This window comes from Stenella coeruleoalba, assembly GCF_951394435.1.
Source record: "Stenella coeruleoalba genome assembly, chromosome: 14".
In the NCBI taxonomy this organism is placed as follows: domain Eukaryota; kingdom Metazoa; phylum Chordata; class Mammalia; order Artiodactyla; family Delphinidae; genus Stenella; species Stenella coeruleoalba.
In genome coordinates, this window is record NC_137160.1 from 65,141,581 (window position 1) to 65,169,525 (window position 27,945).

At 51.9% G+C, this 27,945-nt stretch overlaps 2 protein-coding genes across 2 annotated transcripts in view; both read right to left on the reverse strand.

Annotated features, from left to right (window-relative positions):
• The window catches only part of LOC307197472 (immunoglobulin lambda-1 light chain-like), a gene marked incomplete at its 5' end in the record, with an annotated part of 35,384 nt that extends 12,395 nt beyond the window's left edge, over positions 1–22,989 (reverse strand). The window contains 2 exons of the mRNA XM_079943385.1: positions 22,541–22,830; positions 22,944–22,989. Coding sequence (XP_079799511.1) covers positions 22,541–22,830; positions 22,944–22,989 — 336 coding nt within the window. The remainder of the gene's footprint in view (positions 1–22,540; positions 22,831–22,943) is intronic.
• Positions 839–19,541, reverse strand: LOC307197475 (immunoglobulin lambda-1 light chain-like). Its single transcript, XM_079943386.1, has 4 exons — positions 19,481–19,541; positions 19,039–19,334; positions 2,675–2,711; positions 839–1,256 (listed from the first exon to the last, which is right to left on the reverse strand). Exons 1-4 carry the CDS (start codon positions 19,524–19,526, stop codon positions 934–936), a joined length of 702 nt encoding a protein of 233 aa, XP_079799512.1. The 5' UTR covers positions 19,527–19,541; the 3' UTR covers positions 839–933.
• Positions 22,990–27,945: the final 4,956 nt, after the last annotated feature.

A 27,945-nucleotide genomic window follows, 5' to 3' on the forward strand; every position in this document is an offset into this window, starting at 1 on the left:
CACGGCACCGTCCTAGACCGAAACTTGACGTTAGACTCATGGCCCCATCGACCACTCACATGGTTTTCACTGGCATTTGTGGTGGGTAGGTGGTGGGCTGGCCACCGAGAGATTGGTGAGAGCAGAGCTGGCCTCGTCCCAGGAGCCTTGAAGGCAGCCGGGACCCTCCTGACACAAGTGGGAGGAGGACTGTCTAGAGGGAGTGTGGGATGAGTGACCAGGGTCAGGGACTGTGGGTCCTGTGCAGAGTGTGACCGGAAGGCCTGGGGGAGGGGCACAGGGCTGTTTCCCTAGGGAGGTGCGAGCAGGAGGTGCCATGAGGGGCGTGGGAACTCTAGGACGAGGTCATGCGGAATTACCGGGGTGGGTTTTGAGCAAAAGGACACATGGAATCGGTGGGTCATCATCTACAGAACCGACGGACTCCTGAGGGCTACACAATCCAGAATGTGGTGCTGAGGATTCCAGGGAAGGGAGCTGAGGTATTGTCCTGGGGCCCTGGCAACCAAACACTGTGACCGGGACAATCAGATGTGGAGGTGGTCCACACGGAGGAGGAAACATGGAGGAGGGTAGGGAGGGTGGACAGACTTCCATTCCTGCAGTGACCCAATTTCCTGTTCTCGAATGTTCTCTGGGGGCGGGGGGGTCCTGGGTGACAGTGAAACCATTCCTCACAAGAGTCCCAAGACTCCATCCTCTATCTTGATTTCTTAAAGGATAAGAGGATTTTGTTCCCCTTTGAGGATGGTTCAGTTCAGGACCCCAAATGCAGAAAGAAAAACGAGCAGAGCACGAGTTCTGAATGACAATGAGGACATTTTATTGAGAGTTGATTGGGTGCAGGAGGAAGGGCTGGGGGGACCAGGGTGGGTGGGTAGACCCTCCAGGGGTCCTGTGGCTCCAGTCCCCTGAGGATGTGAGGACCAGGACCTAAGAGCACTCGGAGGGCGACACTGTCTTCTCCACGGTTTTCCCATCGTGCGTGACATGGCAGCTGACCCCGTTCACATAAGATTTCCACTCGCTGGCCGTCAGGGCCAGGTAGCTGCTGGCCGCGTACTTGCTGTTGCTCTGTTTCGAGGGCTGGCTGGTCTCCACGCCCTTGGTGATGGTGGTGCTGCCTGACTTCCAGGTCACCGTCACGCTGCCCGGGTAGAAGTCATTGATGAGACACACCAGGGTGGCCTTGTTGGCGTTGAGCTCCTCATTGGAGGGCGCGAACAGAGTGACTGAGGGCGAGGACTTGGGCTGACCTGCAAAGTGAGGGAGAGACGGGAGGTCACTGGGGCAGCGTCCATCGCGGGAGCCCCTGACCTCAGGAGAAGCGGGCACAGGTGCCCAAAGTCCAGTGCATGGATCCCAGGCGGGCCCTTGCTCCCCTGAGGTCAGGCAGCCATGGCTGGGGTCGCTCACCTTCTGTCAGGGGATCCTCAGTGCCCGACTCCTGGGAGTTCGGGGCTCCCTTGCAAGTCTCCATCTCTTCCTCAGGCTCCCACGTCCCATAAACCACATCCTACCCTCTGCTCCCTGGTGCTGCCTGCCGTCCACCCTGAGGTCCCCTCTTTCCTGGGTGTCTGTCTGTCCTGGGCATTTATCTGTCTGAGATCTTCCCCTGGTTCTCGTCTGGTGTCCTCATACAGGTCGTCTGTCTGTCCCCCGTTCAGGCTCTCTTCCCTTTTGCGGGGGGCTTTGTTGCCCACAGTCCCCCTAACACCAGCCTCGCAGCCCCCAACCCTCTAAGGCTGCCACAGAGACCACAGAGACCCCTCCAGGGCTGCCAGGGTGGAGGGAGCGTCAGCCCCAGGGCTGGGGTCCAGGGAGTCCCACAAATGAGAGTTTCCATGTGGGTGAACATTGCGTTCTGAGCCTGGGGCTGTGTCTGCTCTGAGGGGTCCCCTGACCTGTGAAGTCCCGCTGGGGATCTGTCTGTCCTGGGACATCTGTCTGCCTGGCCGGGTCAGTTCCTGTCACCTGTCCCTATGAGGAATCCCCACGCTGGGCGTCTGAGCTAGGGGCTCACGTCCAGTGTGTAACTGGGTGCGGTGACCCTTAAGGCCCGAGTGTCCTGAGATCTGTGCGGCCTGGGGTGACCTGCTTGCTGGGTGGAGGATGGGGACCTAGCACCCTGAGGTCACCTTCTCAACGGGACACTCGTCTACCCTTCCCCCGTGTACTGTTCCCTCCTCCACTCTCCAAGGCCCCTGGCTCTGGGGTCCCTCACTAGCCCCCATTTGGGTCCCTGAGCAGAAAGATCCCAGGATGACACCCATGCTCTGTCCAGCTCTTTCCAGTGTCCTTCCCACATCCCTGGACCCAGTGCCCCAGCCTGAGACCCCCATTCCTTGGGCCTCAGCCCCTCCCTTCTCCTCAGACCTTGGGGCTCGGCTCCCTGAGGAGGGAGCTGACATCCCAGCATCCAGAGAAGAAGGGCCTGGAGGGAAGGCTCGGGATGGGAAGAGCGAGGGGTGGCAGGAGGGTCACTTAGCCTGTCCCCACCATGCCCACCAGGTTCTGTGAAGAACGACAGGCTTGGGGGCAATGGACAGCCTAGAGGGTGAAGGTGACAGGCTCCGGAGAGTGAGACTCCAGCCCCAGACAGGAGGGAAAAGACAAGAAAATCTGCCCAAATTTCACCGTGGACCCCGAAGAGGAGGGGAAGGGGGAGACTCACCCAGGACGGTCAGCTTGGTCCCTCCGCCGAACGCAGCACACCGTGACACAGTCTTGAACATAAACCCTCCTGACACCCCCTCCACCCCCTGCCCAGGCCCACCTGCAGCTGCACAGAGGCCCCAGGGCCACCCTCCTTGTCATGGGGGCTGGTCTGTCCTCAGGGAGGCTGAGGGGGAACCCCACCCCACCAGCAACTTTAGCCCTGGGAAGCGGGGCTCCATCCTTCCCCAAGCATGAGAGGTGCAGGAGAGACATCTGGGTGTCACATCACATCCCAGGGACCTTCCTTTCCTGGAGGAGGTGGGGTCCCTTGGTCAGTAGCCTGGGGGGCGTCATGGTGGGAGGATGAGGAGCCTGTTTAGCACCCTGTATCTCCCAATGCAGTTTATCTAAATCAGAAAGTAACCCTTTGCATTGGGAGAAGAATTTTTTTAATTGAGCGGTGGAACTATTTGGTCATGGTTGTGTTTAAGGTGTGCACATAAGATTTTTGAAACAAAATTTAACAGAACAGCAATATAAATTCAACACTTATTTCTGGTTAAATAAAGCAAATATCCAGCCTTTTATTAAGTTAATTATCTAAGGAAACATCCTCAACTTGATAAAGAGTATCTCCCAAAACTTATAGCAACCTTCACATTTAAAGGTAAAACCATCTTAAAGGTCAGGGTTCCCACTCTTACTTTTATTATTCATAATATTCTACAGATTCGAGACCATGAAGTGAGACGAGGTGGGGCAAAGAGTGTGTTAGGAAAAATGAGATAAAATTGTTCTTTGCAGATGATGGGCTAGTTTACTTCAACAAACAAACAAAACAAACCCAAGACAATCAGCTGAAGGACTATTAGAACTAATACAAGAATTAACCAAAATGATTGAACACAAGAGCAATAGGGAACTATTGAGGAGATGAAATTTGGGAAACACTGACAACCTCAATAAAAATTCTATTAAAAGTCCTAGGAATAAACTTAACAGAAAATGTGCAAGATTTGCATGGATAAAATATAACACAACTTGACTAATGGACACAACAGCGAAGACATCAGTTCCCCTCAAATGAATCCATATACTTCATGAAATTACAAGCACAACATCAAAGGAATAATTTTTGAAAATTAGTGAACCGATTCTGAAGTCCAACAGTAAGAATAATGATGGAGAAGAGACACAAATATTCTGAATGAGAATAATAACGACGGGGTTCTTCTTTACCAGGTACAGAAACACATTGTAAAGCTACAATAATTAAAACAGGGTGGAAAGGATGTGGGAATTGATCATTAGATCAACAGAACCACAGAGAGGATGTGATAAATCAGATAAAATTCAGTATTGGATAAAAGCTATGTTTGTATTCAACAAATATATGATGATTGGCTCTCCATTTGGAAAATATATAAGGTTATATTCCCACCTACCCAAAAATAAACTCCAGGTGAAGTAAAAACAAACACCAAAACAATGAAAATACCTGAATAAAATAGAAAAAAATAGAAATGAATATGCCTTCCCTATGTTTGCCACAGATCACAGACACTGTAAAGAAAAACCACCAATCTGACATATAAAAATTAAAAAGGTTTTATGGTGAAAGACCCCACGAACAAAAGGTGTAAAACAGATCAGGGAAAAATATTTACAATGTACATACTTAATAAGGGGTTACTATCCCAAATAGATGGAGAGTTTCTTATGGATCTTTAAGAAAATACAACCAAACGAACGAAAAATAAACCAGGCAAAATTATGACTGGTGAATTCACAGAAGAAATAAAATCAGTCAATAAAAATATGAAAGAAAAATAAGTTTCACCAACGATCAAATAAACAAACACATTTGTTCTCATTTTTGCTCATCAGACATGCAAAATAAAAAAAGATCCACCCTGTCACATTATTGGCAACAATGGAGAGGGAAAGGCACTGTCATTCACTGTGGTGAGAGTAAGTTGGAACAGACTTTTGGGAGGACCACTGGCATCTCCTACGAAAATTTCAAAGCCTGTTCTCTCTGATCCAGCAATCCCACTTTTAGGCATCTATCCCGTGGAGATACACAGTGTACTTAGTATGGATACACAGCTACACACGTTGGGGGTCTCCATGTAGCATCTCTTGTAATTTACATTTTTAAGTGGAAACAACCTAAATGTTCATTAACAGGGGAATCATTAAAGACATGCTGCTTCATCCAAACTTTGAAGTCTTACAAAGCTGTGTGGAGAACATGGGGGATTCATATGGGCTGATACAGAAAATCTCAACAGACTGTTGAAAAAGCTAGTTGCAGGCTAATATACTTCTGTGCTTAATCTTTTTTTAAAACACATAGTACTCTGGTATCAAAAATTATTTTCGAAGATAAAAATGAAATATATCTTCTTGTGAACATTTTCATAACTACAGAAAATTATAAGGTAAAAAATTGAAACTAGATGAAATCCCACCTGCCAGAGACACACCATTGACATTTTTCTACATTTTCTGACAGGCTTTTGAAAATGCACACATACTTTAAAAACCCAATTTCAGAAATACAATTTTGGAGGTTTGTGTAAGATTCCTTATGATGGATATTCCATGCTGTATTTTGTCACACCCTTTCTGCTGGATATCTAGGTTATTTCCAGTTTTCTCCCATCATTAATAATGTTGAGTTTCTTGCTTGTAAACCTTTGGTTACATCTTTGGTTGTTCCCCCCACCCTCTGCTCAGGATGAATTCCTAGAAGTGGAATTACACAATTTAAAGAAATATGCTTTCTTTTATGACTCACTGCGTATTGCTAAAAAGGGTGTACATTTTAGTCTTTTATAGACAGTTCGTGACTGTGCCCGTTCCTCCCCATCATGATAATGTCACTTTAAATTCACTTGCCAATTCCATAGGAGATATTGGTACCTGGTCACCATGGACCAGCACCCCCTCCCCATCCCCTTTCCACTGCCCCTTCTCCATCCTCTAATCTGGCCTCACACTGGTCTCCGATCTGGAGCCATTTTTTCAAAACACTAACCTGACTCTGACAGCTCCCCACTTAAATCCTTCAGTGACTCCTCCTGGACCCCAAGATAAAGGATGAGGTGTACAAGACCCCAGCAGTCTGCACCCCGCTCTCCCCGGCTCTGGAGGCCCCCTGCGGGCCTGTGCCACCTCACTCTCCTCCTCGGACCCCCCACCATTCCCTCTGCCTGGAGCGCCCCGTCACGTGTCAACACCCTGGATCTGTAAGACCAGCTTGGGCATCCCCCCTCCCATCTTACTGCTCCTAAAATGACCCATGGGTCTGCCCAATGCCTGGATATGACCCCGCTTGGTTCAGGCTTGGCCCCAGTTAAACACTCAGGAATTTAGTTGAGGAGTTGGCCTCCTTGGGGGACACCAAGCCAAACCCTTGCTTCCTTCTCTGGACGCCTTGTAAACTGCCCCTTCCCTTGCACCATTTTCTTAAAACACAGGACATGCTGGTGCCTGTTCAGTCCCAGGATTTCCACAGTCCTGGGACCGTGCCCATGTGTTGTGTGAATCTGGGCAGGTTGCCTCACTTTTCTGGACCTCTATCCCTGTCTGTAAGATGGGGATGATGGCAGGACCTGCCTTGTGGGGCTGCTGCCCCTAAAGTGATTAGTGTCTTCTGGGTACGTCCTGCCCCTGCTGCCCTGTTTCTCCCTGCTCAGAGGTCCAGGGCGAGGCAAGTGAGGCACCAGTCTTGGGCACAAAACTTAAGGGGCACCAAAAAAATCCAGTCATTGAGATAAATAATACTTTAATATAGTATTAAGGAAGAAAAATCAATACAAACAAATTCACACTAGACAAAATGTCAACACTTTAAATAAAGCCACTGTCTGCTCAGGCCCCTTCTTTACGGATGATTCTCCCTTCTTGCCCCTCTCTTCTATAGTCATTCACCCCTGCACCCCGTCAAAGGGACCTCCAGTCCCCCTGTACCACAACTCCCTCGGCCTCTTACCTGTCCCACAGTCTCCAGAGGCTGGAGATTTCCCGGGGCTTCCATGTGGGGGGCCATGCTGCCATCGAGGGCAGCAGGCCATGGGTGCCCATGGCCAGGCCCAGTACTATTAGAGGCCAGGGCTGCCTGGGGACAGAGCTCTGACCCCTGGGGTGTTCATGGGCCCACCTGGCCTGACCTGGGCCTCATGTGCCCTCAGGGTCAAAGGCGCCTCGGCCAACCTGCTGGTATGGGCTCCCTGGAGGGGGACCGGCAGGTGCCCCCAGTTCCCCTTGCTGGCAGTGGCCGTCCCAGTGCATCCTGGCCCTCGTGGCCCTGTTCTCTGCCTGGGCCTTTTCTGTCCCTGCCCCCAGCACCTGGCCCCCTTCAGGATCCATGGCTGTTACTCCTGGGGCCTCTCCCAGGGGGGCCTTTGCTAACTGCTCTGCTGTGGTCAGGATCCAGGGCTCAAGGGCTTCACAGCAAAGCCCGCCCACCAGCCCCGCCCCCGGGTCCCTGGGTCGGGCACACCTGCCCTATTCTCCTTCCCTGTTCTGCAACTGCGTCCCTGGGCTGTGGAGCATCTCCCTGGGGCCTGGAGGGGCCGGGGAGGGCAGCCGAGTTCCCGTGGAATAAGTCAGTGAGGCCTGAGTGCAGTGGGCTGGGGCTTCTCTTCTGACCAGTCCTCTGGCTTGGTCCCTGCAGCCTTCACTCCGGCCAGTCAAGATCGCCCTTCCTTGGTTGGTTTGGCCAAGCCTGGCTAGTGTCCCTGGTCAACTCCTCACTCAGCTTCTCAGCCAGGCAAGGGCCCTGCGGGAGTGATTCTATACCCGTCGTTCAAGGAGAAACGTCAAGTCATGAATGTTGACACCAATCAGACCGAGGTTCCCTCTGGGCCTCAGTTTCCTTATCTGTAAAATAGGGGCAGTTCCTTTGCCGTAGGAAGGCCTTGAGGATCAGTGTGATCACGTGTTTGCTTAGGCTGGGGTCCGTTTTGAAGCCCAGGGAGATAACACACGATCCAGTGATGAGAGGGATGCTGTCTATCCAGTGCTGACAACCGGGCCGGCTCCCTGCTGAGCTGAGATTTTTTTTTTTCTCCCCTGTTTGAAGATGAAGAAATTGATGTTCAAGCAGCTTCCGTACTTTCCTGATGCCACACCGTCAAGAGGCCTGGCCCTCACGCAGCTCCAGGGCATGCCCCTCCCTCTAGGTCCTGGTGCTGTCAGGCTGCCGGGTATAGGAAGAACTCCAAGTGGCAGGTTGCAAGTTCCCACTTGTCACAGCCAGCACCTCCCCTCTGGCTTTCCAGTTGCTCTCTGGCCACAGGAGCTCTAATACCTATGTCAACTTAAGTCCAGCTCTGCAGCCCTCCCAATCTTCTGTTTCAGCAAATCTGAAAGAGGCCTCCCAGGGATGGACCCCAAAGTGACTTTCCTGGGAGGGCCCTTTCAGAGGTGTCTGGCCCGTGATTTTTTTTTTTTTTTTGCGGTACGCAGGTCCCCCACTGCTGCAGCCTCTGCCATTGCGGAGCACAGGCTCCGGACGCGCAGGCTCAGCGGCCATGGCTCACGGGCCCATCCGCTCCGCGGCATGTGGGATCTTCCCGGACCGGGGCACGAACCCGTGTCCCCTGCATTGGCAGGCGGACTCTCAACCACTGCGCCACCAGGGAAGCCCTGGCCCACGTTTTGAGGCCGATGCTCCTTAACTTTCCTGCTACATTGGGTGAAAATCGGTCCAGCCTGTTCCATGGGATGCGTTAACAGGCACACAGCTTGGGACTTCATTTTCTTCATATAGATGAGGGTCCCTGGGAGACAATGTCCACGGATCTCTGTATTTCTGCACGTCTCACGAGCAAAGGAACGGGTTGCCTTTGTTTTGGATCATCTTTTCGAGTATGTTTGTGTAATGAATGACCCTGGAGGGTAGAGATAGCGTCTCCCTCTGGAGCAAAACATGCTTACTGTCCGGCAGAAAAGATTTGGGGTCCCCAGCTTGGATGTGCAGGTGTCTCCTGGCCCCTTTGCATCACCCTGTGGGGCTCAGAGAACCAGCGCAGGATGATGCTGATATGCCGGCTGCCTCTCTTGCTGGGAGTAACATGCTGGCCTTTGTCTCCAACCCAGCATCTTGTGTCCGCCAGCATCTGTGCAACTGCGGCAGGCTCACTTTTTAGCTTGCGGGCAGGAACAAATCCCAGACCCTCCACAGCTCTTGATAATCATGGTTGTGATGGGGGAAGGAGGGAAGGAAGGTGATGATGGTGATCAAAACCTCACAGTTTGACCAAACTCATAAAGCAGCTTTGGAGGAACCCCAGGCTGCCGGGCCGGGTGCTGAGGGCTGGACTATACAGCACACACAGACAGATCCCTGGCCTTGGACATGGGCCAGGCATTGAACAGTAACAGGGTGTGGGTGCCCTACCAGCCATCATGCAGGATATGGGGGAGCCCCTGGGAGGCCCTGATTCAGTCCAGCTTCTCCCCATTGTGGTGCTTGGCCCACTCCAGCCTGGGACCTGGGCCCCTTGCACCTTGGGGGCTGCGTTGCCCCTGCCCCAGGGTCCAGGCTGAATCTGCTCCCTCCCCGCACCCCTGTGTGGGTGTGACACTCACCCACTGCCCGGGGCCCAGAAGCTGTGGTCCCCCCCACCCACTGGGGACAGCCCCAGATTTCGGGGAGAAAAAGGGGCTGTCCCTGAACTCGGTGATTCCAGTTGTGCCCCAGCCTCCACCCTGTACCTGCCACGGTCTCTGGGCAGCCGCCACCGCAGACCACATCCTCCTGTGGTGGCTGCAATCGGAAATCCTGGTCTGGCTGGACGCTGGGGACCCTCGGGGGATGGGCAGGGCCTTCCCAGCTGGTGCAGCTGCAGCTCTGGCCGCCCAGACTTGTCCCCACCCCCTCCCTGGACCGAGAATGGCCGAGGGCTGGATTCAGGCTGAGCCAGAGAGGTCTGGGTCCAGCTGTCCTGTTCAGCAGATCCCCTGCTCAGGGTCCCTGGCTCCTCTGTGCCCCGCCCCCACCCATCTCCCCTGGAGTGGAGGGGTGTGTCATGTCCAGTCACTTCTGCCCTGCTCCCGTGTCAGGGGCGCCCCCTGCCTCCTGCTGGTCAGCCCCCTGCCCATTCTACATCCCACAGGCCCCAGACACCTGCCTATAGTCAGAGTGGAGTCTTCTCTCCCAGGCCTAGGTCTCCCCAGCTCCCCACTCCCCACCATCCCCAAAACTTAAGCGGTTGGTCCTTCTCTTAACACCTTCAGTGTTTTACTCTTGGGGCCTGGAGGGTCTGAGGCAGAGGGGGACAAAGTGTCCGTCTGGAGATATGACAAAGCTTCTGGAATCAGGATCTGGCTCTGTGGTTCCTGAGCCCCCTCTGAAGGGTGCCCGGGGAACCCTGAAGATCCCAGCTCCTCTGGCGATCCTGGGGGTGCAGCCCCCCACTCCAGCAAATGGGGAGAGAATCCTACTGCTTCTGGAGACGTCACAGACTCACCGACCTGGTAGCTTCTACGGATGAAGAAACTGAAGCACAGAGAGGGAGAGTTTCTTTCCTAAGACACACAGCTACTTGGTGTAAAGACCGTGTCCCGGGACTTACCAGTACCAGCCGGAGACCCGGGAGGACCAGCCTTTTTGGACATGGTGGTGGGACCCGGCCTGGAACTGGGGGCTTTGGAAAATTTCCATGCTTTAACCTCTAACTCTCCCAGTCCAGCCACCGGGGATGCAGCCCGAGGGGGAGGGCCCGGTACAGGGCAGCAGAAACCAGCTGTCAAGGGAGGCAACGCCAGAAAATGTGGCTCGTGGGAGGCGTGAGACCTGAGGGTGGGGGCGGGGGGTTCCCGTGAGGGGGAGGAAGGGGTGCAGGGGCTAGACTCTGTTCTTCATCTTCCTGGAGTCCCGGCTTGTCCTGGGGTGGGGGTGCTTAAGGTGAGTCACACCGGTGCATGGTCAGATCCTCACTTTACTTACTGTTTCAGTGCTTTACTCATATGGATTTTGGGGGGCTTTAATTTCAATTTTTAAAAATATTGCATTAAATATTATTTATCTTTTTTTTTTTTTTTTAATTTGGCCGTGCCATGGGGCTTATGGGATCTTAGTTCCCCAGCCAGGGATTGAACCCGTGACCTCATCAGTGAAAGCATGGAGTCTTAACCACTGGACCTCCAGGGAATTCCCAAAATATTATTTTTCTTGATTACTGAGTTTTGGGGCACTTCCTTAAATTTCTCAGACAAGGAGGGTGTCTTACTCATCTCACTCTAGTCTTGACTGTGTCTGGAACTTGGGAGAAACCAGTTACCTCCAGCTCAAGGAACTGCTTTTTGCAGGGTCTGCCCAACCCTTCCCTGTGCTGGAGTGGGCATGGCCAGTGCCCAGCAGGTCCTGCCCCACCTGACCGGGTGGGTTTATATTCGTAGGGCAGAACCTGTTTTCCAGGTCCTTTCCAAAGGCTTGGACTGACACCTGGGACGGGTACACTCCCACGGCGAGGAGACCCCACTTTGGCAGGTGGTGGCTTTGTAGCAGCCATTGGTCCTTTAACTGTTCCACCAGCAACTATCAGCCGGTTGAATCCTCTTGGGACCCTGGGAGGGTGGTCCAAGAGAATGGAACATTCTCACATCCTTGTTCCATTCATAGGAAATGCTTCCGTCCTGATGGCTAACAAGACTAATGTGATTTATATTCGATTCTTACCTCATTCTTACTAAAAGCCAAACCACTAAATACTCTGACATTTATTTCTCACATGGTGTCCCATAGTATCTGTTGCTAATTAAATAACGACAAATAGCCTTGTGACTTACCTTGTTTTTAAAAAGTTATAAATGTAGATAAGTGAACGCAGAAGATTTACATCATTTTAATGTTGATCTCACCAGACACATCTTTTAATTTTCAGTGATTTATGATGTTCCTCAAAATGCCCACTAACATGTTTACTTGTATTGACAAATACAGTGGGAAGGCTTCCAACAGGACATCGTCCGAATAGTACATTTGGCAGTGAGGACTGGCTGTGCAAATTAGATCACTCGGTCAGACTCTCCCATAGATTGAACGATTCAAGTCAGCCTCAGGTTTTGGAGGAAGCATATACTCAAAACACATGATAAGATGCAAGTATTTTTCTCAAAAGATATCATATTGGCAAAGCTGCACTAAGATGATATTTAAATTTTCCCCAATCTTTATATCTTCTTACACAAGGGACCTCTTAAGTAAAGGAGCAATACATTGAACTAGTAAGTTCTGCTCAAGCCTTCTCGGTGTTTATCCCCGAGAAAATGAATGACAAGTGGCTGGGTGACACCTCTCTGAGGGTGGTTCCCCGAGAAGCTGACTCTGGGATGGAGCCGGCTTGCAGGCTCTCCCAGTATATGAGGCAATGAGCCCTCATCCCTGAGGGGTCTGGAGGTGCATCGAACTGCCGCTCACACGAGTCCTCTTGAAGTCGGGTGGTGTCCGTCCAATCCTTTGCTTTCCACAAAATTACAAGAGTATGAAACGGAGCTGTCAGCTGATAAATCATTTAGAGAAACTATTTTTGACCATCAACCACGAACGATTTTTGGCATATAACTAGGAAGGAGTTCATATCAGGCAGTGACACTGTATTACAAGACTCCTATTGATGGACCAAAGTTTCTCCATGTTTCATATAGAAACGCAAGCCAGGACAGCTTTGATGATGGACTTACTTCATTCTAGAGGTAAATTATATTAATTGATGGATCCACGAATCAACACTAGTTAATAGTCATTTATGAAAATGTCAATGCGTTTATGCTGTTTTGATCAAACTCTGCTGCTAATAATTAGGATATAACAATGTGGGAGAAACCTTTTAGCACTTAAGATCACGGGAAATGAAACAAATTCAAAAATTTTAAATGAATGTACATTATTATGACAGAGATGTATGATAGGATAATGAATGAGATTTCCAGGTATGAAAATGTAGGAGCAGACCAAATGTAGTAAGGGATGTGGAATGGAAACAAGTCTAAGCAGAAGGAAAGATGGATGTTATAGAAGAATTTTAAGGACAGTGGATATCAAACCATGATGATTTTTAGACTCTGATGAATATATGTAAAGGAGTGATGTGAACATTTTACAATCTTCTGATGACAATTTTCAGATGTCAAATTACAAAGGAACAGGCATCGTGGGGAAGCCCAGTTCTTAGAGGGTTGTGGGCAATGGTGTTGAGGGCCCGCCTCAGGGTGTTGCGGGGAGGCCCTGGGTCTCAGTGCAGGACGATCAGGCACAAGTGACGAGAATGAGCTCCGTGAGTCAGGGGCCACCAGCAGCCACCAGGGGCCGGAAGCTTTCCTTCCTGTATCTGGAATCTTCCCCCCCTCCTGAGAGAAGCCAGTGGAGAAGCTGAGCCTGGAGAGGGGACACGGCTGTCCTAGGACACAGCTGTCAAGGGGAACCCTCTGGCTCAAGGGTGCTGACGACAGTCTCCATGACTCAGGACCGAATCCCCACTCGCCATTTCTCAGCAGCATAAACAGAGGTCCTGAGAGCACAGAGGACACCGGAGCCTCAGGCCTGTCCTCCAGCTGCTCCGAGGTTGGTGGAGTGAGCGCCCAGCCAGGCAGGGAGGTTAGGATCTCACTTCTCCATCTGCCTGTGTCACCATGAGGATTATAACTGCTGTCATATGACTGATAGTAATAGTCAGTGTCGTCCTCAGCCCGGACTCCGCTAATGGTTAAGGTGGCCATGTTCCCCGATTTGGAGGCAGATATCCAGTCAGGGATACCCGAGGGACGGTTGCCATCACCATAGATGGCCAGCACAGGGGCCTGGCCCGGCTTCTGCTGGTACCGTTGAACATATTTACTTCCAATGTTGTTTCCCCCACACGTGATCCTGGCCGTCTGTCCCAGGGACACCGACACCGAGGGCGACTGAGTCAGTTCATAGGAGGACACAATGCCTGCAGGAGAGAAAAGGACAGGTGGGCTGGAGGTGAAGAACGCATGTCCAGAGACCCCCACCTGCCTGGCTTGGACTAAACTCCAAAGATTCTCTGGGCCCCGAGGGCGCCCCCTCCCGTCAGTCTCAGCCCCAGGGGCCCATGGGCCTGGCTGGTGGATGGAGCCTCTGAACAAATGAGAACGCCCCTCACTTTCTCTGGCAGGCGCAGCCCCTCGGGGCTCACACACAGCTGTGAGCACAGTGGGGAGATTTCGGCCCCTCCAGTCCCCCATCCTGCGGCAGGGCCAGGAGTCTCCTGTCCCCACGGGCAGCGCCCTGCTGAACTCAGAGTCAGGGCCAAGCCTGTCCCCGAGCCCTGGGCCAGGGGTAGGCGGACCCTGGGGGCAGCACCTGTGCAGTGAGCCAGGAGGCCGGGGAGGAGGGGCGTCCAGGCCATGGTGGAGGCACCCCGAGTCTGCTCCCCGAGGCCTAGGCTGGGCAGGGCGCCTCCCAGGCCTCTCTTATCCCCTGGCTGGAGAGAGAGCTGCCGGGGGTGCGAATCAGCCGGAGCCCAGAGGGTCTGCCTGGGGAGCTCTGTGGTTTCAGAGAAGGGCTCAGTCCCCAGGGACACAGAGAGGGAGGGGTGGCCCCTGCAGACCCCGCCTCGGCCTGGGGGATCCTCCTCCACCTGCTGTCCCATAGTCTGGGGGTGACATCTCCAGCCCAGTCTGAGTCCTGGCCTCACTCCTGGACGGGCCTGGCCACTGAGAGCTCAGAGGTGGGTCTGTATTCTCTGAACTCATTCCACGGGCAACACTAAGAGGCTTAGACTGTACAGGATTCTCCCCCCATCACAGCTCCTGGGCCCAAGACTGAATAAAATTCACAGTTTGACAAAGCACGTGGAGTGTTCCAGGCCATTGCGGTGCTGTGTCTGCCCTGGGCTGTGAGCTCCTGGGGCTGTAGTGTCCCCATCGTGCCTCAGGGGCAGGAACAGACAAGGGGCTAAAAGAAATGTTTGCTCTGTGAGAGAATGAGAGGGGGCTTCAGGGTTTAATAACTCTGCAAGGGAATGTCAGTCCTAATCCATTTCCCTTCAGTTGCTGGGAAAATATATATGTCATAAACATCAAAATTACGGAAAGCTGATTGAGTGACTGCTGTGTGTCAGACACTGGGAAACAGGAAGTGTGGAAATTTCTGGTTCCCCCCCCTTCCCTGTAAGGGGTAAGTGGAGGGACAGGTGTGAGGGCAGTGGGAGAGCTTCCAGGGAGTAGGAGCAGCTGTGTCTGGAGGACGGGGGCTCCGAGCACAGGGAAGGGAGTGGCAACGTGTGGTCACAGGGAGGATGAGCATTTCTGGACAGCGGTGGCTTTTTAGCAGTATTAGGTGGGCTGGCAGTGGGTGTGGGGCAAGGAAACAGGCACCGTCTCCAAGAGCAGGACTTGGGACACACGGAGACAGAAACATGTGCTTGAGAGTGAAGGTGACACTGTAGAAACGGAAGGACACTTGTCATCAGGTGTGAGGTCCTGGTTACTCCTTCCCCTGCACTGGAGCCCTGATGCCCAGGACACCACTCCTCCAGGTGGCTCTGCCGGGCTACCTCTGCTGCCCCCTGGTGGCTGCTCCACACTGGAGGCGGAGACTCAGTTCTAGGTGTAGATTTCAGAGCCCACTGCTCAGGTGGTGATTTCCCTGATCCAGGGATGGTGACCCCAATCAGGATTTGCTTCCACCCCATGGCTCTGTCTGCCTCACGTCCTGGCACGAGGGGCTGAGATTACCCGTGAAGATATGAACAGGCTCATCTGGAAGAGGAGGGGGCTGGGCTCACGAAGGCATCCCTGACCCTGTCTGTGGCGTGGTGGGAGGTCACGCAGGTGGGATGGGCAGTGGGGACACCTCCCTCAGGGGGTGACTCTTATTGGTGCCAGCTTTGGGTATGGGCCTGATGCGGGGTGGCGGCTCAGTCCAAAGGCATGGTTAGGACCACACCCACTGGGAAATGTTCATTCAGACCCACTTTGGGCTGGCACATTCCCTCCAGGGAATTCAGCATGAACAGGACACAGTCCCTGCTTGAAGGGTGTTTCCATCCTGTGTGGGGGGCAGTGCAGGGGACACAGTGGCTTTGCACACCTGGCAGAGAATCTCCCCCACGGTCACCTACACATTGCCTGCAGTGTTTATTTAAAAGCCAAACACTTGCTTCTTTCAGGTCTCTGGCTATCAGGTTTGACCAGGTGGCCCAGCACTGTTCTATGGGATGTAAGGGTCAGTTGGCTGGAATTTATCTCGGGGAACTCTTGCTCTTGTAAAGGAAAGAAATAGCAGGAATTGACGCAGATCCTTTCCTCTTGAACATGGTGTGACAGCTGGAGCTGCAGCAGCCATCCTGAGGTCTGTCATCCACAAGAATGAAAGCAAGGCCAACATATAGGGACAAGGGACCTGGATGCTGGCAAGATCTTGGGTCCCACGTGGAATCTGTGATCACCCAGAGAACTTATCTTGGTGAGACTACAATAGGTCCCGCCTGTTCATGCCTCTGCTTTTCATCAGTGAGTCCTGAAATTAAAAAAAAAAAAATGTATTCTGACCAAGCAGGAAAAGTCTGAGCACAAATGCATCAGTTAACGAAACTAATGATGGGGAAAGAACCCCATCGTGGTGTGTGCTGTGGGGATAATTAATCCAGAGAAGAGACAGACAATGACAGGCAGGCTGTTCTGTAATCAGAGGTTGGAGCCCCCCCAAAGGGGTAACTCTGGAGCTGCCCTCAGGACTGGGGAGAACCAAGTAGTAAGAAGTGAGCGTGGGAAGGGCTGAGACTTGGCCAGCGGGGAGGAGTCGGGTGTGTTGGAGGATCTGAAAGGACAGGGCAAACTTGAGGGATCTGGGATGTAAACCCAGCTCAGGGCCAGTGTAATCTGTTCTCTGAGTTAAGAATTTGAGGGGTAGAAGTGACCTGTGTTCAGGTGGAGCAAAGGGGATTCACACGTAATAAATCCGGGTCTTTGCAGCTGCTTAGCACAGGCTGGAGCCCAGGGAGCAGGAACAGGATTGACACAGGCGGGTTGAGACAAACCCCTCGGCCTTCCCTACTTTACCTGAGGGCTGAAGACCTTCGGGGGGGTTACTAGTGCCTCTCCCCTGCCAAGTATCCACCATGCAGCCGTGCTGGGGCTTTAGCTGCTGCATGTGCCTCTGGTCCTGAGCCCTGTCTACTGTCCCGTGTGGCTGACCAGTCACTGCCTTCCATAAATGTCTGCAGATTTGCTTCTGTGACTGGGAGCCCAGGACTCGAGGAGCTCACTTGACAGGGAAAGGCAGGGGCTGAGAGAGGGAATGACAACGCCAAGTTCACTTGGGGGCTAGAGAGAAGAGAGATGTCTTAATCCCTAAATAATAGCCTCTTCTGAGTGTTCTAGAACCAGATTGGGCCAGGAGGGGGCTGTGGGAAATTCTCAGCCTGAATTGTAGATTCTTCCTGTCAGTTCTCCCCACTGCCTCTGGGGGCGCTGATGCACCTCCCCTGGGGCCATCTGACACCTGGGAGGCTGACAATGCCCTGCTCCCCGTGGGGCTGAACAGAAAGCCCAAGGACAACACACTCCAGATTCAAAGCAACGAGGGCAGCCTTTTCATGATCTCGCCTCTGGAGGAATCCTGGAATTACTGCTTAGGTCTTAGGGATTCGGTGCATAAAATACCATCTGTTGCTGGTTCATGGTCCATTAGTGTGACAAGTTAATTGTACATTTAATAATCTGTAATTGTCAATACTTTTTGAACGTAATTTTTTCCCATGTGGTTTCCATCCTCCAAATTAGACATCCACCCTCATGCAAGACAGGAGTGCACTTGGAGGAAACTTTCGGCTTTTCTTTTAAAAAAAATCCACAGGTGGCATTTTAATATTTCTAATGTGGACCTTTCCCCTGGAGAATCTAGAATTCTGTGTGAAGCAGGAGATCTATGTGCCATTGTTCAGGTTGTCACATGTTTGTTTAAGCATTTGCCAGGGAAATGGTCTTTGGGTGTAAATTCACTGTTTTCCAAGGTCACCCAGAAATTTCCTCATTGTACGTCTAAGAGTTTGGACACTGGCTTTTTTTTGTGAGGAAAGCCATGCATTGTAGGATGTCAAGGTTTTATTTCTTTACAAGAAGGAGAAACATATCCAGCCAACTGATGGGTCAATAGCTGTGCAAAAATCAACCCAGTTCCTCCCTGGATCCTGTTTCAGATGAAAACTAAGGCTTTGGTATAACGGGGGCGTCTACTGTGAAATTGGGGCCCTACTTTGAAACAGAATAGATGTTCTTGGTGGTCCCCATCACTTAAAACACCTAATCATAGGACAGCATGATAGTGGTGACAGTTTTCAGTCATCACTTTGGATAGAGAAATCATTCTTTGCCAGTTTCTTTCACAAACATTCTCACTGTAGCTTATTGGTCTCCAATGCACCTTTTTATAAAAATTCAAGGGCAATCAGATCTAACTGGGGATTTTGAAGAGCACATTGTGGATTTAGGTGGGAAAACAGAGACTTGCGGGTATATATAACCTCCTCGGGACCCTGATGAGCATGTTGGGAACAACTGGCCAACTTAGATCGGGTTCCCTGCAAGCTGATTCTGAGACGTTAAGTGCATGTCCTGGAAATCTGGAAGGAGATGAGGAGGGGAGACTGGGCAGAGGGGAGGGACCCGGGATTTGGTCACACAAATGGGGACTCGGGGTTCTGCAGGAGAGTTAAAGCTGGCCCATTCGGGTCATCCTAAACTGAGTCAGAGCCTGGGGATGGTGGCCTCAGCCATCATTCACCTGAACCTCTCTGACCAGGGGGATAAACTGGGGTAGGGGCCATTTTCTGCACCAACAGCATTTCCCCGTGAGGGCACTGCTGTGAGTTGTCACAGGCTCCCAGCAGCTGTGGATGAGTAGACGAGGCCAGAAGAGAGAAGGAGGTAGATGCTAGAATGCCCACTGTTCTGGTGTGCTCCATTCAGAATCCCAGCTGCCATGGGGGCCTGGGGCTTCAGCATCAGATGGGATGGGACATTCTGTGGTCAAATCCTAGACAGTTGGGCCAAGAGGGGCCCAGTGACCACGATATGGAAATGTGGGGAAAACTATCACTGGAGGGATGTGTCCCTCTGTCTGTCCTTCCATACAGGGCCTCTGGCCGAAGTTCCCGACCTGGCCAGACAGCACTAAGACAGCCTGGTCCTGCCAGCCATAATCCACTCCTGAGCCCCCTGTGCAGAGCCTGTCTGGAGGGCTGGGAGGAGGGGCAGCCTGGGGGGCTCAGATCTGGGGGAACTGGGCCAGACCTGTCACTGTTCTTCCACAGTCCTCCTGGGGGCTGGAGGAGAGTGTGAGCCAGACGGGGAGGGGGTTTGTGTCTCACTTCCCTGTCTGCCTGTGTCACTGTGAACATAATCACTGCTGTCAGCTGACCCACAGTAATAGTCAGCCTCGTCCTCGGCCTGGGCCCTGCTGATGGTCAGGGTGGCAATTTTGCCTGAGCTGGAACCAGAGAATCGGTCAGGGATCCCTGAGGGCCGCTTGCTGTCCTTATAAATGACCGGCACAGGGGCCTGGCCTGGCTTCTGCTGGTACCATTGAGCATAATAGTTTCCTAAGCTGTCTCCCTGGCAGGTGATCCTGGCCGTCTGTCCCAAGGACACAGACACCGCAGGTGGCTGAGTCAGCGCAGAAGAGGCCACAGAACCTGCAAGAGAGGAGAGGAGAGTGAGGGTGAGGAAGAGGGTCTCATCCCTGCAGCCTCATGCCCCCTGCGGCAGCTCCTGTGCTGAGCTGAAGTTCTGGACCAGGCTGAGCTCTGGTCACTTTTCGGGCTGAGCCTGGGGGCAGCACCTGTGCAAAGAGTGAGGAGGGGGAGCAGGAGACGGGTCCAGGCCATGGTGGGGACGCCCTGAGCTCTGCCTCTGAGCTCACAGCTGGGGTGGGGCCTCTGGGCCTCTCTTATGCTCAGAAGGGGTGTCTTCATGCAAATCTCCTTCCTGCCACCTTTGGCCTTGTGACCGGCTCCCTGCTGAGCAGAGAACAGCTGGGATCCAAGGAGGAGTTAAACTGGCACCTGAGTTCCAGGCCTGAGTCCAGGTCCCCAGAACTCTCTGGTGCTGAGTGAGAAAGGCTGCCCCTGCCTGCCCCAGCATGTGCACACACATCTCAGTCCGCTCCTGGGCTCCCCTCTGGGCCTTGGGGACACACAGGCGTCCTCTCTGGGGATGAGGTTATCGTGTGGTGGGCTGGACAGTGCTGGAAGCTGGCACTGCGGGGACCACGGTCATGCTGCTGTGAGAGCCCAGAATTCCAGCAGCAGACACAGTGACACTGGTCAGGTACATCTGGCAGGGTTTTTATTATATTTCTTTAAAGTCTTTTTAATTTTTATTTTTCGAAGTATAGTGGATTTACAATGTTGTTTTAGTTTTAGGTGCACAGCAAAGTGATTCAAATCAACATATACATTCTTTTTCATTTTATGTTTAAAAATAAAAGGAAAAATGTCTTCCTTATCTAGACCTAGGCAAGAATTCTTGGACTTGACAATACATGCATGATTTGTGAAAGGAAGAAGATAAATTGAAATACATTAAAATGAAAAGCATATGTTCTATAAAAGTCCTTTTTATGGAGTTGAAAAATCCAGTAAAGTGGGAGAAAATACTTTCCACTCACATATTCATCAAAAACTTGTATATACATTAAAAAATGTGTCAAAACTAATCAATAAACAAAACAACTAAAATCCAAGTGGAATTTGGGAAATGATGTGAACAGACATTTTTTCGGGAATGTACAGATGTCAGATGAGCACATGGGAAGATGGTCCCCATGAGTCATTAGGGAAATGTCAATCACACCCTAAAGAGTTGCCGCTACACACCAGTCAGAATGGAGCAGATGGGCTAAAGTAAAAAACAGTGGCAAAACCAATGCTGGCTGTGCAGCAGAGGGACTGGTGGCTCAGGTGTTGCTGGTAGGACTATAAAGTGGTACAGCCACCCTAGAAAACAACTTTGCAGCTACTATGAAACTAAACATGCAATTACTGTACAATCTAGGAATTGTACCCTTGGGATTTTATTTCAGAGAAATGAAGACTAATGCTCCCATAAACACCTACACACAAGTGTTCCCCGCTCCTGTCTTAGTCAGCTCAGGCAGCCATGGAAAAATACCACCCACATGTTGCTTAAACACCACAAATTTATTTTCCAAGGTTCTGGAGGTCAGAAGTCCGTGATCAAGATGCCCTAATATTGTTTTTAGTGCAAGCTCTCTCCCGGCTCCCTGAAGGCGCTTTCTGGCTCTGTCCTTAGATGGTCTGTCTCAGTGGCTCACTCGGGGTTGGGGGTGTGTTTCTCGTCTCTTCTTATAAGGTCACTAATCCTATGTCCACAGGTGCGGACCAACCTGGGAGGAGATACCGTCCTCCACCCTGTTCATCAGTCACTTTCACAGACAGGTTGACAGTTCTCACCCAGACCCTGACCCTATTATGACCTTGACCAGAGAGATGCCCTCGAATGGGTGTCCATCTCTCTCTGATCGAGTCCATAGGGGCAGATCCCTCCCTGGTGGGTCGCCATCTAAGCACAGCATGGTATGGTCTCATCGTCTTCCCTTTTCCATCCTTGTCCTCACATCGTGCCGTCTGTCCCTCTGTGCGTCCGTCACAGGCTCCTGCTGTCTTCACTTCTTAGCAGCACAGGCCCCGGGGTGTGTGGATGTGGTGGGACCCGCATGGGGGTGGGTTTACTCACTGCCATCCTCCTGGCTCCCTTTCCTACAGTGTAAGGGGGACAGGACACTCCCAACTAGTGGGACCTGCAGGAGGCCTTGTTTGGGACAAAGTCACAGCAAAGCCTTGGAGAGAACAACCCTTTCTGGGATGGGGTGACAGGAGAGGGCCCTGTGTCCCCTGTGAGTCCCGGCAGAGTCGGGGACAGAGGTCACTGCAGGACGGAGCTCTGATGTCCTGTCCAGTCCTGCCCCCGGCCCCCTGTCCATCCCTCTCCGGGAGACCAACCACCTCCTCCCCTCCTGCCCCCGTGGAGTCCTCCAGGCCACGGGCAGCTCCTGGACTTTGCCTCTCAGGCCTCAGTCACTGGGGGTCCGACTGGGGTAAGGGGACCATAGTCTCCAGCTCAGCATCCCCGTTCCCCATCCCTGCTGCTGTCCCAGTGGACGTGGTGCTGGCCGGTCCCTACAACGTCCTGTGGGTGAATGGGGAGCCATTCTTGGCACCAAAGCTGAGACCCTTCCCCAGCAGGAGAAGCCCGGCCGAGCTCCAAGTCTGTACTGCCACAGACACCCTTACCACCTCATGACTCCCTAAGGACCCAGCTCTGCACCCACCATGGGGTCAAGGTTCCCATCCTCCCTCCCCAGAGGCCCAGTGCTTCCTGCTGAGCCCTCAGTCCTGGCCAGGGGCCTGCTCTGCACCCGGGGCACCCAAGTCAGGACACTTGGTACCATGACCTGCATGTCGCCTCTGCACGCCAAGATCCATGTTCCTTCCCTGAGAGACTTGGAGTAGGGCCTGGGGGCTACTGGGGACAGGGTCATCTCAGCTCAGCCCTGTCCCAGTGTCCTGTTCTGCCCTGGGCTGGGCTGGTCTCTCCCAGCATTGCCCACACAGGCCTGTGAGGAGGACCCAGAATCCCACCTCGTCAAAACCACCTAAATTTTAATGTGTGTCTGCCTCTCCCTGGGGGTGACTCGGGGAGAGGTTGGGGGTGAGGGGTTTGCAAGGGGAAGACTCAAAGGTCAGGACTCCGGGGACAGACAGGGAGCAGCTCACCCTGGTGCCGTGGGATGGAGGGCAAGGGAGGGAGGTTTTGGCCTCACTTCCCCTAGGTCTGTGTCACTGTGGTATCCAACTTGGCCGTCAGTGTTATAGCTGACACCACAGATATACTCAGTCTCGTCCTCAGACTGGATGTTGGCGATGGTCAGGTAGCGGTCAGCCCCAGAGCTGGAGCCTGAGAAGCGGTCGGGGATCCCATCCCCCTTGGTGACGCTTCCGTCACTGGTCAGCTTCATCAGATACCTAGGGGCCTGCCCTACTCTCTGTTGATACCACTCAATGTAGTACGTGCTGTGCTCACTGCTCAGGGTGCAGGTGAGCTTGGCCGAGCCTCCCAGGGAAGAAGATGCAGACGGGGCCTGGGTCAGCACAGGCACAGCACAGAGACCTGCAGACAGAAATGCAAGGGTTGGCTGACGGCACTGACACTGGGCAGGTGACCCTCAGGACTGTGCTGGAGGGAGGGGTTGGGAGGTCCCCGCGTCCCTGGGCCACTCTGACCTGTGTTGAACAGGAGGGGCAGGAGGTAGAAGGGCACCCAGGTCATGGTGGGAGGTCCTTCTGCGAGCTCTGCACTGAGGCTGCCCAGCTGGACTGGCCTCTCCAGGTCTCTGTCTTATCCTCTCCCCTTGCAGCTCGCAAAGGGAGGAGCAGTGAATGCAAATCTACTCCTCTGTCCCCATCCTGTGTCTCAGCTCCTGGCTGAGCCCTGAGCCCAGAGGCCTCACGCTGGGGACTCCCTGGGGTCAGAAGAAGGGCCACGTGTGAGTTTCAGAGAGACATTTACTCTCCTCAAGAGAGGTATCTTCAAGGAAGCGTCAGTCATGCTCTTTTCACTTGGGCCCTCCCCAGGGGACATGGACTTATGAGGGTCCCAGCCAGGACCACAGTGCCCCTTGGTGCCCCCAGGATGGACGTCTTCCTACACATGTAGCTACTTTAATAGAATGACAACTTTTGAGCCCCCAGTATATGCCTGACCCTTGGTGAGTTTCCTGCAGCACCTCACCGGGCACCAAATAATCCCACAGCGCCCTCTGCTGAAGGCACAACCTCTCCCCAGTCTCAGGAGGAGGAGTAACCATTGGGAGGGTAAATGATTTTCCCAGATTCCCCCAGACAGGGATGCATGGGTCAAGATTCCATCCAAGGGACTGACTGCAGAGCCTGACGTTTCAGCCCCCTCCCACCCTCCCCCCTCAAAACCCCCCATAGTTTCCTCCATCCCTACTCCAGGCCCCCTGAGCCCCTCCTGTCACCACCCTCTGTTCTGTATTCAGGTGATCCATACCCAATGTCACTAAAATATTCCTTATGGTCCACCTTTCCATCTAGATCTATTCACAAAATATAACTTTATGATTTGTGGGGTTTATGGAAATGATCTCCCTACTGAAAGGGATGATGTGACACTATTTACTTAAAAATGTACAGACTATTGTCATTCATTTCACAGACTGTAATAAAAATGTGTTTAACGATTCAGAACCACCTTTAAAATTGTAGTTGTATTTACTATCTTGCCTTTGGGAAAGAAGTCACACGGATACACGTATTAAATCTCCTCATTTTGAGGTACCCTCAGTATCCCCGGTCTGGGTGGAAAATGGCTCAGCAGTTCCTCTCCAGCAAAGACTCTGGGCTTGGGACCCTCCGTCACCTCTTGGTGTGGTGAGTATGTACTACAGGCACGGTTACCCCAAGGAGACCTCATCCATCTCACCTGCTCTGGCCAACATGGTGGCCACAAGCCAAGGAGGCTTCTGAACATGCAACGTGGGTGGTCGCAGTGAGCTGTGCTGTAGATCTGAAATACCCAGCACATTTCAAAGATTTAGGAGAGTGTAGTGTAGAATGTATCAATATTCTAATATTTAATTCATATTGAAATGATATTTTCAAGTAATTTAGTTACGCAAAACCTATTATGGAAACTAACTGCATCGGTTTCTCCTAATTTTTAAAAAGCGTTTACTGGATAATTGAAAATTACATATGTGGTTCAAATAGTGTAGGTAATGGATAGGGCAGCACTGCAAAGTCACAATGTCAGTCACTTGTGTCTCAAATAGGAGAGAGAACTTCCTAGCGCATTCAGGAAAGGCCACGTCTTAGCTTTGGAAGCACCATGAGAGGCCACAGGAAGGTGGGGAAGTCCAGGAACTCGGGTGGAGGGACCTCTTTGTTGCCGGGTCTGCCCCGTTCCAGTTCTGACTTGAAACAAGTTGCTCTGTCCTTCGTACCTCAGCTTCCGCATCTGTAAGATGGGATATAATGGGGATGCTTGTTCATTGATTATTTGTGATTAAACACGTTAATAAGTAGGAAGAACGCGGATGGGTCTGGATATGTATTAAGCACACATGAATATTTACTCCTCTTCCATCTGTGAATATCCTTAAGCCTTACCCATACACTTAATAGAAAGCAGAGACGGTGGAATAGTGGATGTAGGAATGGGATGCATGGGAAAAGTCTTGGGTTTGGGATTTGCCACTGACAAAATTTTCTGGCCACACCAAAATACACAAACATATTGTAGGACCTCTAACAATTGCCTGTTGAAGTCCTAACCACCAGTGCCCAAGAGTGGGACCTTATTTGGAAATAGGGCCCATTCAGATGTAATTACTTAAGGTGAGTTCATACTGGATTGAGGGGCCCCTAAACCCATTCAGTGCGCCCACCAGGTCTCAGGAGCTCTGTTCCAGGTCACCATGGACACCCTCAGCCCCTCCTGCTGGCCTCCTTAGTCTTTCTAAGGCCACTTGGGTCTGGGGCTTAACTGTCCTAAACTCATCAAACTGAGCTTGTGTCAGACTCTAGATCCTGGAACGATGGGCAAAATTTGTTAAGAGGAGACTTTTTCTCAGGCCACATGGGTGGGTTTGGGGCAGGGGATGACATCTCTCATCATTTTTCTTTTTGGTGGGTCTGTGTTTGATTTCGACTAGTTTCTACTGCTATTTCATCAAGTTCAGTGATCTTCTTCTGCAGCATCTATGTGCTCTCAGTCTCATCCAGTTTATTTTAAGCTCAGATGTGTAGTTTTCATTTGCAGAAATGCAATGTGGATCATGTTTTTACACCCTGTGTCTCCATTTAACATGTTCAATGTTTCCTCAACCTCAGGAACAAATGGACTATAACTATAGAAGTTGCTTTTGTGTCCTTGTCTATCAAATACATCATCTGGGCCATTCAGGGCAAGTTCGGATTAACTGATTTTTGTACTTATTCTGACTCTTAGTTTTCTGATTCCTTACAGGAAATGTTTGATATTCAGGTATTGTGACTCTTTCCTTGCTGGGTATGGGATATTTTGTTTCTCCCTATGTTCTTTCTTTCTTATTGTTTTTAGTTTCAACAAAGGTACTTGGTCACAGTTAAATCCTTTCTGTACTTGCCTTTACACTTTCTTACATGGCACCAGGGGACACGACCTTGGGGGGACTGTCTCTACAACGACAGCCCTCCCCAGGGAGGGCACAGCTGGGAGCTGCCAGGGGCTCCAACATGGGTGTGAGGCGGGTGAGCCCAGAGGAGGGACGTGGCGGCCCCCACTCTGTCCACTGTGCTGCTTTGCCTCGTTTGGAGTCCCAGGTTGTCACGGGATCCTGGAGGTTCCAGAGCTCTGACGAGCTGGGTGGTTCTGGCCATCCATCCAAGAGCTTTGGGCTGATGAGTGGTCAGTCAGCCCCATGTGGACATACAGGGTCCACGAGCACTGGGTCTCTGCTCTCGCTGTCTGTCCTTCATTCAGGCCTTATTTCCTCAAGTCAACACCACAGCCCAGACGCTGAGCCAGCCTGGTCCTGCCAGTCCATAATCACTCCTGAGCCCCCTGTGCAGAGTCTGCCTGGAGGGCTGGGAGGAGGGGCAGCCTAGGCGTCTCGGAACTTGAGGGACCAGGCCAGACCTGTCACTGTTCTTCCACAGTCCTCCTGGGGCTGGAGGAGAATGTGAGCCAGACACAGAAGGGGTTTGTGTCTCACTTCCCTGTCTGCCTGTGTCACTGTGAACATAATCACTGCTGTCAGCTGACTCACAGTAATAGTCAGCCTCGTCCTCGGCCTGGGCCCTGCTGATGGTCAGGGTGGCAATTTTGCCTGAGCTGGAACCAGAGAATCGGTCAGGGATCCCTGAGGGCCGCTTGCTGTCCTCATAAATGACCAGCACAGGGGCCTGGCCTGGCTTCTGCTGGTACCATTGAGCATAATAGTTTCCTAAGCTGTCTCCCTGGCAGGTGATCCTGGCCGTCTGTCCCAAGGACACAGACACCGCAGGTGGCTGAGTCAGCGCAGAAGAGGCCACAGAACCTACAAGAGAGGAGAGGAGAGTGAGGGTGAGGAAGAGGGTCTCATCCCTGCAGCCTCATGCCCCCTGCGGCAGCTCCTGTGCTGAGCTGAAGTTCTGGACCAGGCTGAGCTCTGGTCACTTTTCGGGCTGAGCCTGGGGGCAGCACCTGTGCAAAGAGTGAGGAGGGGGAGCAGGAGACGGGTCCAGGCCATGGTGGGGACGCCCTGAGCTCTGCCTCTGAGCTCACAGCTGGGGTGGGGCCTCTGGGCCTCTCTTATGCTCAGAAGGGGTGTCTTCATGCAAATCTCCTTCCTGCCACCTTTGGCCTTGTGACCGGCTCCCTGCTGAGCAGAGAACAGCTGGGATCCAAGGAGGAGTTAAACTGGCACCTGAGTTCCAGGCCTGAGTCCAGGTCCCCAGAACTCTCTGGTGCTGAGTGAGAAAGGCTGCCCCTGCCTGCCCCAGCATGTGCACACACCTCTCAGTCCGCTCCTGGGCTCCCCTCTGGGCCTTGGGGACACACAGGCGTCCTCTCTGGGGATGAGGTTATCGTGTGGTGGGCTGGACAGTGCTGGAAGCTGGCACTGCGGGGACCACGGTCATGCTGCTGTGAGAGCCCAGAATTCCAGCAGCAGACACAGTGACACTGGTCAGGTACATCTGGCAGGGTTTTTATTATATTTCTTTAAAGTCTTTTTAATTTTTATTTTTCGAAGTATAGTGGATTTACAATGTTGTTTTAGTTTTAGGTGCACAGCAAAGTGATTCAAATCAACATATACATTCTTTTTCATTTTATGTTTAAAAATAAAAGGAAAAATGTCTTCCTTATCTAGACCTAGGCAAGAATTCTTGGACTTGACAATACATGCATGATTTGTGAAAGGAAGAAGATAAATTGAAATACATTAAAATGAAAAGCATATGTTCTATAAAAGGCCTTTTTATGGAGTTGAAAAATCCAGTAAAGTGGGAGAAAATACTTTCCACTCACATATTCATCAAAAACTTGTATATACATTAAAAAATGTGTCAAAACTAATCAATAAACAAAACAACTAAAATCCAAGTGGAATTTGGGAAATGATGTGAACAGACATTTTTTCGGGAATGTACAGATGTCAGATGAGCACATGGGAAGATGGTCCCCATGAGTCATTAGGGAAATGTCAATCACACCCTAAAGAGTTGCCGCTACACACCA